Source organism: Heloderma suspectum, chromosome 1 (genome assembly GCF_057233095.1).
Source record: "Heloderma suspectum isolate Gila_16-S chromosome 1, 16-S_ref, whole genome shotgun sequence".
In the NCBI taxonomy this organism is placed as follows: domain Eukaryota; kingdom Metazoa; phylum Chordata; class Lepidosauria; order Squamata; family Helodermatidae; genus Heloderma; species Heloderma suspectum.
Window position 1 is genome coordinate 25,760,743 of NC_139458.1, and position 14,655 is coordinate 25,775,397.

The 14,655-nt window shown below is 45.7% G+C and overlaps 2 protein-coding genes across 4 annotated transcripts in view; one reads left to right on the forward strand and one right to left on the reverse strand.

Moving 5' to 3' along the window:
• Positions 1–10,511, reverse strand: part of WDR25 (WD repeat domain 25) — a 204,214-nt gene extending 193,703 nt beyond the window's left edge. Inside the window, exons 1-2 of one of the 2 annotated variants that reach the window (XM_084838685.1) lie at positions 10,474–10,511; positions 8,752–9,512 (exon numbers count right to left, since the gene is read on the reverse strand). In XM_084838685.1, the coding sequence (XP_084694811.1) occupies positions 8,752–9,447 (696 nt within the window). In that variant the 5' untranslated portion in view covers positions 9,448–9,512; positions 10,474–10,511. Of the gene's footprint in view, positions 1–8,751; positions 9,528–10,473 lie in introns of both variants that reach the window. The other variant, XM_084838694.1, reaches the window with a different exon arrangement.
• A 271-nt stretch (positions 10,512–10,782) lies between these two features.
• The window catches only part of WARS1 (tryptophanyl-tRNA synthetase 1), a 37,159-nt gene continuing 33,286 nt past the window's right edge, over positions 10,783–14,655 (forward strand). Inside the window, exon 1 of one of the 2 annotated variants that reach the window (XM_084838714.1) lies at positions 10,783–11,308. The gene's annotated coding sequence lies outside the window, so the exon portion shown is untranslated. The remainder of the gene's footprint in view (positions 11,309–14,655) is intronic. The other variant, XM_084838706.1, reaches the window with a different exon arrangement.

Consider the following 14,655-nt stretch of genomic DNA (forward strand, 5'->3'; position numbering starts at 1 on the left):
GGGACTCTTCAGGAGTAGGGTCTGGAAAGGGTGCTCTGATTGCTACAGCTGAGCTCTGCGTGGGTCTGGCTGGCTCCGGCCTTAAAAGCCTTCACTGAAAACCCAGCCAGTGTTGCAACAACTTAGTCCTTCCAGCCTCTGCCATGTACCTTGCCTCCTGAATCGTGCCCTGGGTGTCTGCTTCTGGACTGTGGAACATACCTGACTGTTCTACTATGTTTGACCTCTTGCTTGTGATCTTGACTACTCCTGCTGCTGCCTGATCCTTGTTGCCTGACTGACTGCCAGCGTTCTGACCTCTGCCTGGATTTTGACCACCTCTACCTTAGCTTAAAACTCCTTGGACTGAAACCTGCGTGCTTGACCGTTTGCTTACCAACTTGACTACTCTATTGCCTCGTTCCCTGTACATGCTTGCAAACAGCCAAGACTTGCTCTAGAGCAGGACAGTATAGCGTGAAATATCTGTGGGACAGATTCCTGCTTCAGACACTTGGAAAGCCGATCAGAACTGAAATTACTGCAGTGGAGACTGGTGGCTCCGATGTCAGTGGGGCAGTGAATCTGCTCCAGGTTTCAGTCAGAACCAGTCAGAATTCCAAAGGAGCTATCCAAGGTGCTTCTGCACCTTGGATAGCTCCTTTAGAGTTCTGACTGAAGCCTGGAGAGGATTCACTGCCCCCCGACATTGGAGCCACCAGCCTCCACTGCATTACTAGGACAGATGGAACCAGGGATGGGAGAAGCAGGGATGCTCAAGGTCACTGAGATTATCCGAACACCACAAAGCTCAGTTTGCTTTAGTTTTTGTTTGCAACCTGTTTTCCTTTTCGTTCAAATGGGGAAGTCTGCATTTCCATGTGCACTTTTTAAAAAATGTGCATTCCCATTGACTAAAGTGTAAAAATGTGTATTTTTTAAAAAAAATCACATTTTGAAATGTGCCTTTAAAAAAAAAAATACACATTTTTTCAGACATGATCACAAGTTCAGGACTGTGTGAGCTTTTCCCAAAAAATGCACTCACATTTGAAGTTGCAAACGGGACAAGTTCTGACAACTTGTGAACAGAAACAAAATTCTCATAATCCCTAATCAGAAGAGAAATTACTGCTCCAGAGGAAACAAAGGTCTAACTCAGTATAAAGCACTTCTGTATTTTTTATATCCAACAACAGCTACAGTGCTTGGGAATCATGCCATTACAGCCCCGTCCTATGCCCCTGCCCTGGTCCAACCTGCTTCTTGTAACAGTCAACAATGCTAAACTGATTCTCCGGGGAAGCTTCAGGTTCTTACCATCGACTCTGTTTCACATGCCCAAAAAACGATGCAGCCTTAGGTATTGCATTGTATGCCTCCTCTTACACCAGGCTGCCTGAAAAGGGAATTAAATGTCACACACATGATCACATGGGAAGTCAGCAATGAAACATTCCTAAAATCATCATCTATTCAGGGCTTCCCTGAACCTGCTGCCCTCCAGATATATTGGACTGCACCTCCCATAATTCCTAGTCAGCATGCCCATGCTGGCTAGGAATTATGGGAGTTGCAGTCCAATACATCTGGAGGGCAGCAGGTTGAGGGAAGGTGAGAGTCCTATTGTAAGTTCTACTGACTGAAATGCCCTACAAGGACCAAAGATGCAAATTCACTTTCTCCCCTCCCGTTTTTTTCCCCTCCTGGGAGACCTATCAAAATGTTACTGGGAGAGTCCTGTCCTTTGTGTTTTCTTCCATAATCCTTTCCTATTAGGAAATAACACCACTGAGTACAACTCTAATAAGTAGCTCTTTGCCATATTTAAGCAATTCCAGGCTATGTCTTCTGCTCAGGCCCAAGGTTTCATCAAGGTTTTTGATGAATCCAGCATAAAATCTAATTCATTCCTCTCCCTCTGTGGAGATACTAAGATAATAATACATCACATAAACCATGAGGGGACCACCTCTGTTTATGCAGCAAGGACTCAAAACATAGGGGTTTTTTAATTATTATTGTCTCTCACACTTCATCTGGACCCTTCCTTAATACCCCAAATGAACACTCTTTTTCACAGAACACAGCAGCTTGTTCTTTCCTCTCACTCCTCTGAGCAGGGGCCCATCTACACCCAGCTTTTACTCTGGGGCAGGTGCAAGTCAAGGTCCCTCGTGATAGGTGACACAGTCGTGACTTCACAGCCATCTGTGGTTTTTGCCCAGAAAATGTGCAGTTCCAAGGAGTCATTTTGCTGCAATGTTTTTCGTTTGCTACGGGTTTCCTCATGCTTATGAACCATTTGTCCCTTCCCCAAACCGACTTCACAATTTGCAGTGAGCGTGTTGTAGGCATGTGTAGTGCCTGTGTCACTCTGTGACACCCCTTTACTTCCCCCATCCCTTCTCAGCTGTGCAGTTACAGAGGCACAGAGCGGTGTTTTCATCTATTTAATCACACTTTTGCACAGTTTTGCAGCTTCATATCTTCGCAACGGTTGCTTTTGGACTCAGTACCCAACGGCCGGGGGGGGGGGTCCTTGGGGGAGCACCAACATCGCTCCAGCCACCATTTCAGAGCAATGGCTAGGCATGTAGCACTCACACTTGTGAGTGCGAACCATCGCAAGAGTCTCAGGCTGGGGAACTGACAAACTGATGGTGCGGAAATGAAGGAGCACAAAACACCCACTTTTTATCTTAAAAGGGTCAGAAATACACAGCAGAGCCCCTCAAATACAAAACAGCCATTGAAGTGTCATGCCCCCACACTCACGGGACTGCACAGCTGTGCATTTCAGTATAATAGCAAAAAAAAAGGCCACAGCGAGTCTGTTAGGGAAGCGTGCAGTACATCACAAGTGTATCGCAGGGCATGCTGATTCGAAGCCGCATTGCTGCGCAGTTGCAATGGGGTGGGGGGTCAAAGTGGTGCCATATAGATGGGGACCAGGTCCGGCACACACCAGATGTTAGAAGGGTGATCAAGATCTACCTTAAGAGAACTGAGGAACTTCAGCGTCCTGATTCCTTGTTTGTTTCCTTTCATTCTTTTCCATTAGGATGGAAGGTTTCCCAAACCACTCTTGCCACATGGCTCAAGGCGTATAGTTTTACGGTCTATGAGGTTAAAAAGCTCCTTAAACCTGCACGTATTACAGCACACTTCACTAGGGTTGCAGCTACTGCCCTAGATCCCTAGCCAGTGAAATCAGCAAAACATTTTTTAAACTATTATTGTCTGTGTATTCAGAGCGCACTTGCCCTGTGCAACTTATTCTGAGATCACAGTATCTCTTTATTTTAAGAAGAAAACCTCATTCAGAGAAAAGGCTAGAATATCAACAACAACTAATCAGTATGGCAGCGCATATATCCTCCTACGAAAATGGTCTCTGAGCCTACACTGGCAGAATAAACCCCTGAGAATTCATACACACTTGACATATTGCCCTTCTAGCCACTTCTTGAGAAGTTATATGATGAACCATTTACCAGATTCCATACTAGAAAACGTATTCCATACACAGGTCACCAGCCCCAAACCTGTGTGCTGTTCCACAAGATAAGCTGATCACCACACCACAAGAACAAACAAGATACCCAAGCATTTCAAGCAACCAGAACTGCTTGCAGGAACATATAGGCCTCCTTGGCGTTTACATACTGTCTACCTTTGTTTCCATCCAGAAATGGGCCTTTGAACTCTACTCCGATGGTCAATAAAAATGTAACCGTATAAAAATAGGTCTTGATAAGCAACCACCTACTGACTTCACAAAAGTAAAAACCCAAACTCCACCGCCCAGAAAGCCGCATTGTTTAGAAGATCTCAGAGCCACAGCCCAATCTCAGAGCCACAACCCAGTTGGTTCATTCTTTGCACACTGAGGGTCCCAGGTTCAAACTCTGCCGCCATCAGTTAAAAGAGGTCACGTAGCAGAGCTGGAAAAGGGCTTTACAAAAGAGCTTGGAGAGCTGCTGTCAGCAAGACTAGCAAGCGCTGGGGCTAGAAGAAACAAAACATCCACTTCAGTATAAAGACACTTGTATAAATTATGTAGTTTTACTGCATACTTATATGATGTATGCCCCATTGAACTCCCATGGAATTTACAGATGAGCAAGCATGTTTTGGCTTGGGCTATTACTGTATTTTAATTCCACCCACCATTTAGAGTCTATGCAGGTAACAATTTAAAAGGATCCTAAATTACTATTTAAAAATTGAGCTCCATTCCACTCATAGCTATCTTGTGAGCTATTGTCGTTGTTCCCATTTTACAGATGAAGAATTGAGGCTGCCTAAGGTGACCCCTCCAGACTACTCATGGCTTGAGATGGAATTTAAAGCCAGGCCTCCAGAGCCTATGTTCACCATTCTGCCCCGTCAAGCACACTAGCATTTCAAGCTGTGGCACTAACAGCACAATCCTATGCGACTTTATATTTATTTCATTTTTAGACCGCCCAATAGCCAAGGCTCTCTCGGCGTTTCACAAAATTAAAACCACAAAAATACAACAGAAAATACAATATAAAATATAATAGATTAAAACTACAAAATAAAAATACAACCAGAGTAAAACTAGCAGCAGTGCAGATATTTAAAACACAATAGCAGATTTAAGACAGCAGAACTAAGAAACTGGAATGTTGAAATGCTAAAAATGCCTGGGAAAATAAAAAGGTCTTCACCTGGCACGGAAAAGAGTACAACGTAGGCAACAGGCGAACCTCTCTAAGGAGTTCATTCCACAACTGGGGTGGCACAGCAGAAAATGCCCTTTCCTGGTAGCCACCTGCCTTACCTCTTTTCGCACGGGCTCCTGGAGAACGACCCCTGAAGATGATCTTAGGGTCTGGTAAGGTGCATATGGGAGGAGGCAGTCCTTCAGATAACCTGACCCCAAGCCATTTAGTACATGTCTACTCAGAAATAAGTTCCACTGAGTTTAATGGGGGTTACTCCCTGGTAAGTAGGTATAGTAGTGCAGCCTAGACAAGGTTGGTGACCTGAAGAAGGTTACCAACTTCTTTTGCTTCATCTTTAAGCAATGACCCAAAATCATTATTGTCCTTCCTGCTTCCCAAACCACAGTCTTCTCACCACTCTGACTGCATTACATGTAACATCAAACTACATTTTGACATTTTATGAACAAACAACAGTGAGCCTCAGACTTACCCATCCCTTACTCCTTCTGCCCCGTAGGCTGCAATTTTCTAACTGATGTCCAGTTTCTAATCAAACCATAGTTTGCCATTACCTGCAAATGTGGCAAAGTACTGTTTGTTCAAATCACCGAGGTTGGTCCTGGTTTGCACACAAACTGTAGTTTGAGCAAATGATAGTTCACCACATCCACAAGCAACAGCAAACCGTGGTTTGCCAAGAAATGGGAAATTAGTTAGGAAATCGCAGTGTTCAAGGGGGACGGGAGTGTGCAAGCCCAACACTCATCATTGCTCCTTCACGTAGCACCAAACCATGGTTTGGAATTATACATGAATGCAGACTATATGTTCTCACTATATATCAACACTCAAAGATAAACCCTGAAATCTTGTATTCTGTTGTAGATATATTACTGGGGCGAGGGGGGATGAGGGATGTCAGAATAGAAGACTTGGGACAGGGGTGTCGCATTTAAATGAGCTGGTGGGCCAAACTCTCATCCAGCAGATGCTTACTGAGAAATGTTAACTAGCTTAACCTAAGCGTGACACCAAATGGATGGACATTACACTCAACTGGACACTAAGTTAAGACTGCCCTCAATTCCCAGGCATTTAATGGCATATGATGGGGCATTTATGTCAGCTGTCTTTAACAGGGCTAGTATTTTAAAAAGAAATTCTTTTTAGCTGTTTAAATTTTTTTAAATTTTGCACGTTGAAATTTAATGCTGTATATTATTATCTTGTATCTGTGGTTTGTGATTTTATGAACAGTTGTAAACTGCCTGCCCAGACAGCTTCAGCTGTTGGATGGTATAGAAATAATAACAACAACAACAGCCTGATAGAACTTCTGGACCTTATGTTTGACAGTCCTAGTTTACGGCAACTGTAAATACAGTACATACAAAACCTGGACCTCAAATCCAGGTGTGTAGGTTTTTGCCTATAACCCCCATCATCCCTAGCCATGACAGCCAAGAGTGAGGGATTATGGGAATTGGAAGCCAAACATCTGGAGGGCCACAAGATGCCCACCCCTACTTAAGTCACACTAAGAGCTAATGGAAACCCACTGGGAGTGAGGGAGAAAAAGAAAAAGGCCTCAAGGTTCCTACTGAAAGGCTGTCCAGAAACTACAGTTACTCTAAAATGCAACAGCCAGATTAATATCTGGTATTAGCTGCAGGGACCACATAACATCTGTACATCACCAGTTCTATTTTTTATTATTTTTATTTTTATTTTTATTTATTATTATTATTATTATTATTATTAGATGCCTTTCTCAAAAAAGAAGACTCAAGGTGAGTTACAATAGAATGAAAACCTACAAAATGTAAAACAGCTACAACAATTATACATTAAAATACAACCACCCCATGTAACAACTAAAACATCAGTGACAACCATGAACAAACCAATTAATGCATTAAACAGCCTATCATATGCTAACAAATGCCTCGGAATAGTTCTACTGGCTGATTTGTTTCTGGGCTAAATTCAAGGTGCTGGTGCCATCTACCTTTAAAGCCCCTTACAGTCTGGGCCCATAAACCCTCTCAACCACTAGGATCCAGGGATAAGAACCTTTTAATGATCCCACCATCTGGTAGGCTGGTGCCCACCAATGAACAAGTTTTTTTATGTGGCCCCTGAGGTTTGGAATCAGTTTCCCAGGACTGGGCAACAGATTCAAGAACTTGCCCCTTTTAAGCAGGCTGTTCAGGCCTTTCTTTTTAGGCAGACTTTTCAGGACAAATTTTTACCGGTTGCTTTAATGCCAGCTCTTGATTTCATTTCATCCCTTGGCTTGTAATTTATTTATTTTTTTGGTATTTTAAAAACATATTTCAGTTGTGTCCTGCTTTGGCTAACCAACAGAACTGCAAAGGCTAAAAATAACCTGAATAGAACAGAAACCTACTGCTAGTAAATCACAGTAGCGTGAGTAGGTATTTCTGAAAGTAGAGCTCTGTTATAGAACTTTAAGGCAACCTGCTGGATTAATTGAATTTCCAACATCAGTTGTGAGTCACATATCCATGGGTCCTCCAGACAGTTACAGGATCAGAAAGGATGACAGAGCCAACAAGACTACGGTTGCAATCCTATGCATACTTACCTGGGAATAAGTGTGCATAGGATTGCACTGCATGGCCCAAACTACACACTACTCTAACAGATGCTTGATCTTCCAACTTTTGTTTTTATTAGATCTTCAGAGGGGCATGTAGGAGGGGCTACAAATTTGATCAGAGGACCAGCATGGGTCTGGGGGCATATAAAATGTTGCCCCTCAATCTACTATTTGCTAAGGGACAAGATAAGAAATTCAAGCACCTGTATCAAACCTCTGAACAAATACCAGCTCAGGGACTTTTGCACGTAATAGGGATACAGACCACAACCCACAAAAGACAATGCCAATCCACATGCTTATTACTGCTAGCCCATAGTTACTAGCAGAATCAGCAGAAGTAATGCAGCAATGATGGTGCTTCAAGTTACATCACCATCACAACACACACAAGTTAGCTTCTCTTGCATGGGGTATTCCCCACTCCCATCACCACTTCCCAGTTAGGCACTACCACTCTTGGGGAAAGTAGGTCTGGAAGTGCCCTCATTTAACCAACCTGGGGCCAGAGCTGAGGGCAAGGACAGGGCCAGCCCTAGAATCATATAACAGTAGGGTTGGAAGGGGCCTACAAGACCATCGAGTCCAACCCCCTGCCCTAGGCAGAGTGAGGCAACTACTTCAGGTGGTGGATGCTGGAGGAGGCAACAGCATCAGCCTCCTTCCCCAGCCAGTCCTCCTAAGCCCCCTAGCCATTTCCCTCTGTTGGAGGACAGAGTTGTGTGTGTGCCACATGACCTGTCATCCTGCACCCCTCTAACCAAGCCTTCTGCCCTCAGGTGCAGTGTAGGACACCATCCCCTTGCCAGCATTTAAGTAAAATTCAACTGTCAGTCCAGTTCACTTCTGTACATGGAATGCAGGGGAGGGGCATTTTGTCCCTTGCCTCAGGCACCAAAAGCTCTTGTGCCAGCTCTGGGCAAGGGGAAAATTCAGGGAATTGTGTTCCCTCTGCCAGCACCAGCACAGATGCTAAATTCAGATCCCTCTGGACCTGGTCTTGAGTCTCTTGCAACTACAGAAGCAAAAATGGATCTGGAAAAAAATGTTAGTTTTTCCAAGCAAGACTGGAAAGGAGTTGTATTGCTCCGCAGTCCCCATTTCTAGCCCCATCTACAGTTTCTCACTGACTTACTATTACTGGTGTCAGAGTTCAGCTGAGTCAGTGGCTTTTTCTCACCCCCTCAAGTTCAATTCCACAGACAAGTACAGGAGTTCACAGTATTCAACAGCACACAACCTCATCCAGAGCCAAAAGTGCCATGCACAATAGGTGGATGGCTACACATTTTGCCATAAGACAGCTATTGCCATAGAAAAAGGCTCACAGGGACACATTAGAGATTTTCAGAAGTCACTGGATTCCCATCGGTTTTCCTCCATAAAAAGTATTAGATCATTTTTATAAACAGGGCATAACACAAACGCATTCATTCTGCAGTGCATTACCTTGATAGTTTTATCCATAGATGCAGAGAGTAACATATGGCTCCACCTCTGCACAGAGCACCATCGGACGACATTAACTGGACCGCTGTGATCAGACATCTGAAACACCAGGTTCTTAGGAATTTCAGTAACCCCATACTTGGATCCTATGTATGGCATAATATATTGGGAGATTTTAATGGACATTTGATCTCCTGCTGTACCAAGTTTGGTTGCACAGCTTGTGCTCCCTCCACAGGCTTCTGCTTCATGAAGAACTGGATAGTTTTCCTGTCGCAGTCTTTTAGGAATATATGGTCTCAACCCTTGTACGGTAACATCACTGTCATCACAGGCCCTCTTCTGCAAGCAACTCTCCTTTTCAGGAAGTATTTTAGGTTTCAGTAAAGGACTGAATGACTGGTTAGGATTACCGCTTACTGTTTTCAAAGTAGCAGGGTATAATTCCTTGGGGAAAGGTGTTACCATTGACCTTTTATTAGCCTCAGGGTGCTGAGAGTGAAAAATGTTCCTTCTGAAATTACCCATGCATTCCACAGGTTGGACTTTGCTCTCAGAAACTGAGTCTGATCCACCACGGGGCTGAACAGCACTCACAGCAGAATTTGTCAGGTTCTTTTCATTGCTAGCAACATCTTCAGACTTTCCAGGTTCTGCCTCAGAGTCCGAATCATCATAAGCAACAAGTGAGTTCATTGAATTGGCTATGATAAAAATTCTCTAACTTCTGCCTTTAGATCCTCATGAGCAGCGAATAACTTCTGCAATGAAAAGAACTGGCAATTTAAGAAAAATCTCTTTAAAAAACTATTTTTAGTCAAAGAAACATAGTATGCTTTCTTTCTTACAAACATCTTCACAATTCAGCCTCAGAGTGTAATAGTAAACACTTCCATTACCTCTTTTAATGGTGACCATTACTCAGTTAACAATAACAGGCTGTAAATACTAACATGAGCTACAATGCTCTTCCTGAGATAACGTTACGAATTATACAGTGTTTTTATGCAAAAGAAAAACTGCAGGGCCTCATGAGCCAGTACTGAATCACAGAACCGCTGAGCTGCAACGTTCTAATAGATTATCTAGTTCAACTCAGCAAGAAATCTGTATCTTAATTTGTGTGCAGGTGCGTTCACGCTACATTTGGTTTTCTAGGGTTGTTTCCAAAGTTACTAAGTCCAATTCATTTCAATGGGTCTACTGTAAGTTAGACTAACATTTGATACAACCCCTAAAAAGCAAATATAGGGCCAGGGTCGACGGGGGGGGGGGGGCGGGGGGAATAAACCATCACTCAGATGAACTTGGGTGACTTGACTATATGCACCTTGATTGGATTTAGAAATGTAAGCTCAGGAATATGTCTGGCCATTTTATTTAAACGCATTAATTCGCCGTGCAAGCTGCACCTGATGGAACCCCCTTTTCTAACACAACTATCAAAGGTGCGGGAACTCTGCCCCTCTTTCCTAGCCGGCCGGCCTCCCTGTGAAACAGGGGCAGTGGGAGAACGTGCTTAAGGAAGCCTTCTTTCCCGGCTTCGAACAGGCAAGGGCATCTCTTGCGCTTGAACTACACCGGTCCAAGGGCCCACGCAGCGCCTCGGGGAGCAGCTCTTGCCTGTGCTGGGGAGGCGACAGCAAGGCTTCGAGAGAAACAAGAAAGCGAGGGGCCCAAACCGGGTTGCCTACAGGGGGACCCATTTCACGGCAACGCTACCTTACGCGGCCTCCTCGGGCACAGCCTCAGTTCTGCCTGCGGCGTAGGCGGGCCTCCCCTCAGAGGCTCCCCCCAGGAAACCCGACCCGGCTTCAATCGTTCCTGCAGCAACCTGACTCGGCCTCCCACAAGCGCCATCACCTGGCGGCGGGGGGCTGGGGGGGAGGCTTGCGACACGCGGCGCTCCTGCCCGGCCTCCCCTACGTAGCTGCGCGATTGGGGTTGGCCTTCGCTCCTCGGCCGCCGCCTCTTCGCCGTCATCGGTTCCGGGCCGGGAGCGTGTTTCCTGGTCGGAGGGCGATGCGTGTCGCACCGGCTCGGGCTTGCTGATGCAAGGGGGTCGCTGCTTGCCGGAGAGAGGCGGCCGGTTCCGCAGACAAGTAAGGAGCTGCGGCGGGGGAAGGGGCAGGGGCAGGGGAGGTCGGGAGGGCCCCCGACCCCACCCGTAGCCCAGTTCAGCCACCTTCCTCTCTTTGAGTGGCCGCCCGCGGGCAGGGAGAGAAGGAAGGAGCCTGCCTGCCTGGCTGTCGCGGCGGATCCTTGTCAACGGGGAATTCCCTTGAACGAGCTTTCCCCAACCTGGCGTCTTCCGCGCGTTTGAGGACTACAGCCCCCATCATCCCCAGGCAGGCGGGCTGGGGGCGATGGGGTTTGTCGCCCCAGCGCACGCGGAAGTCTCCAAGTTGGGGAAGGCTGCCCCACACTGAACGGAGGAAGGCTGGGTTCATGGATTTAGGCATGCAACTGTGCTTGTTTCCTGCTCAGATGATCACCACGGCCACCTGTTTTGCCCAGTGACAAACGCGTTCTCCTAATCCCCCGTGAGACTGAGCAGGTATACACATCTACATACGCACAGGGTGGGTGGACTTCGTTAGACCACCGTAACCCAAGAGTTGGATAAAGTGCCTAAAAGGGCAGCTAAAATGATCAAGGGGCTGGAGGAGCTCCCCTATGAGGAAAGGTTACAACATCTGGGACTGTTTAGCTTAGAGAAATGTCAACTTTGGGGAAACAGGATAGAGGTGTACAAAATTATGCATGTTGTGGAGAAAGTGGGTAGGGAGAGATTTTTCTCCTTCTCTCATAAGGGAGAAACTGGGATCATCCTATGAAGTTGATTGGTGGAAAATTCTCGACAGATAAAAGGAAGGGCATAGTCTTCACAGGGCACAGTCAAACTATGGAATTCACTTCCACGAGATGTAGTGATGGCCACCACTTTGGATGGCTTTAAAAGGGGATTGGAGAAATGTGTGGAGGAGAAAGCTATCAATGGCTGCTAGTCCTGATGGCTATATGCTCCCTCCACTATCAGAGGCAGTATGCCTGTGTACCAGAGGCAGTATGTCAATTGTTGAGGAACATGGGCGGGAAGGTGCTGCTGCATTCATGTCCTGCTTGTGGTTTCCCACGGGCAGCTCACTGGCCACTGTGTGAACAGAATGCTGGACTAGATGGACCCTTGGTCTGATCCAGCACAGCTCTTCTAATGTGATGATGATGTTAATATTTGTATAGTGTTTTCAACTGTTCCAAGTGCTTCATGTGCATTATCTAGTTATCCTTACAATAACCCTATAGATGAGTCATTATTATGATTACAGATGTGGGGACTGAAGCTGAGAGAGAAAGAGAGAGAGTGGATTGCCTAGTGAGCTTGTGGCAGAGGCAAGCTTCAAACCAGAGGCTTCTTGATTCATAGATCAGTCTCATTGCCACTGTTCCACATTAAGATTTTGTCTTCATTTCTTTTATAAAGCCCCTGGCAGGTGGTGATACAGCCCATATTCCAGGCTCCTCTTCCAGAGGGAGGGGGAAGAAGGAGCTGCAACCATGGACTCAAGGAACATAGGAAGCTGTTTTTTATCAGGCCAGCCTATTTGCCTGTCTAGCCCAGTATTGTCTACTCAGACTGACAACAGCTCTCCAGAGTCTCTGGCAGGGGTCTTTTCCATCACCTGCTACATTTTCCTTTTTAAACGGATGCTGCAAAGAATTGAACCTGGGGCCTTTTTCTTGCAAAATATGTGCACCATCACTTAGCTATGATGCCTCCCTGGTGGTCAGATCTCCTGCAGCCTGGCTGGGAAAGAGGCTTCCCTGTGAGACCCTGGAAAGCTTCTGCAATTCAGGGTAGACAACACTGGACTAGATGCACTGATGGTCTGACTCACTAGAAGGTTGCTTCTCGTATTCATTACCCCTATTTTATAAAGAGGGGTCATCAGGCAGAGAAACAACTTTCTTGGGCAAGCTGACACGGAACATATGGGTTGAGCTGGGATGAGGTGTATCATCTCCATCCTGATTAGGGTTCCCAGACCTGTGTACACAGGTTTTTAAGGTCATATATCTGTCAACCAGACTTTACATATTTGCTGAAGGAAATGCCGGTATACACCTTGCGATCATTTTTGTTGAGCCAAGAGTGAAGCTTCCCTTAGAGACAACTGTCAACCACAAAATACTAGGTTCAAAATGTGCCTCTTCCACAAAATGACTGAACGCGCAATCTTATGCATGTTTAGACAGAAAAAAGTTCAACAACTCCCAGCGTGCACTGGGCGATACTGGGAACTTGGGACTTTTTTCTGTCTCAACATGCATAGGATTGCACCCTAAGCAGACTTAGGCAAGTCATTATCTCTCGGCCTTAGTCCTCCCCTGCTCATCTCAAATAAGGGATGGGAATATTGACCTGTAAGATAATGGGGCTTTTCACACGTCACACTAACCCAAGGTGGGTGTTAAGCTACGCTTGGTAGGTATGTGTACAGTAGGTTATGCAAACAACCTAGTGTGCTCCCATCAGACAATCAGGCAAACAAGCTACACAAAGTAGTTTATTCCCCCCCTTGCCCCTCCTCCTCCTGTAGTCCCCCCGCCCAGCCAAGCAGATATCACAGCTTCCTTTGCAGCGGGAATAGAGATCTCTTGAGAAGAGCAGAGCAGCGGCAGCGTTTTTGGCCACTCTTGCCAAGCAGCTCTGCAGGCAATCTCCATAACCCGCACTGGCACGACAGACAACACGCTAACTCACCATAAGTATAAAATAACCCTTACTGCAGATCATGGGTTCTCAGGGCAGCTTATTGGTGGGAAAAATGTCCCACAGACAACACGCTAAGCAATCATGGGTTGATCCGGAAAATAAGCCATCATGTTAGCGTGTTGTGTGAACCTAGCCAATGTATGAGCAGTGCAGTATATATGCTAAGTATTATTGTAACGTGTGCTTCCCGTTTCCAAACCTTTCTTGCTATCCACCAGGCAGCATTGGCTGAATATGTGTATTAAATGTTTGAGAGACGGGTCTGCTTGTTGCTTTCCTCTTCTTTCTGACAGAGGGTGGTTGGTGATTGAAGTTGGCCTCAGTCACTTCAAGAGACACCATGGCTGACTATCCATAAGGGTGCTGTAGTTTCCAAATATTCAGCCTTCCAGGAACCCTTTCAACAACAATTTGTTTGCTAATGCACACTTGCACAAATGCTGCACCTTTGCCACAGAACCCCTGTGCCTTGTGGAGATTCTGGGGAGAGTCCTAGCGTTCACATCACGAGGGATGGCCAGGCCTCATTGTCACATCACATAAACTGAGCATGTGCCCTAGAACAGCGATCCCCAACCTTTTTGGCACCAGGGGCCAGTTTCGTGGAAGACAATTTTTCCACGCACCGGAGGGGATGGTTAAGTGTAAGTGCATTATATTTATTCTGTACTTTATTTCTATTATTATTACTACCCCCCGCCACCCCCCGGTATCCCCCCAGGATGGAACCTACCTGGCAGTGGCTGGTCCAGGTCCATCTGCTGCTCTCCACCCGCTGCACCCGGACTGCGGACGCAAATGGTGTCCAGCATAGCCGACGCCATTTGCGTCCCTGTTCTTCAAGTATCAGGCTACGTAAATCTTTACGTAGCCTATTACTGCAAAGAACAGGGACGCAAATGGCATCCGCTACTACTTTTACTTATTAACATTTTACATTCTTCATTATTTATCAGCAACACTGATAATCCAGTTTAGAACTACTGTTACTAATGAGTTATAAATATCATTGATAATCCATTTTAGAATTAGTGCTACTGCTGAGGTATTATTATTATTATTGATAATCCTGTTGTATCCAGTAAAAAAGGAGGTACAGGTGGAGGCGCAGAGAACAAGAGAAATCA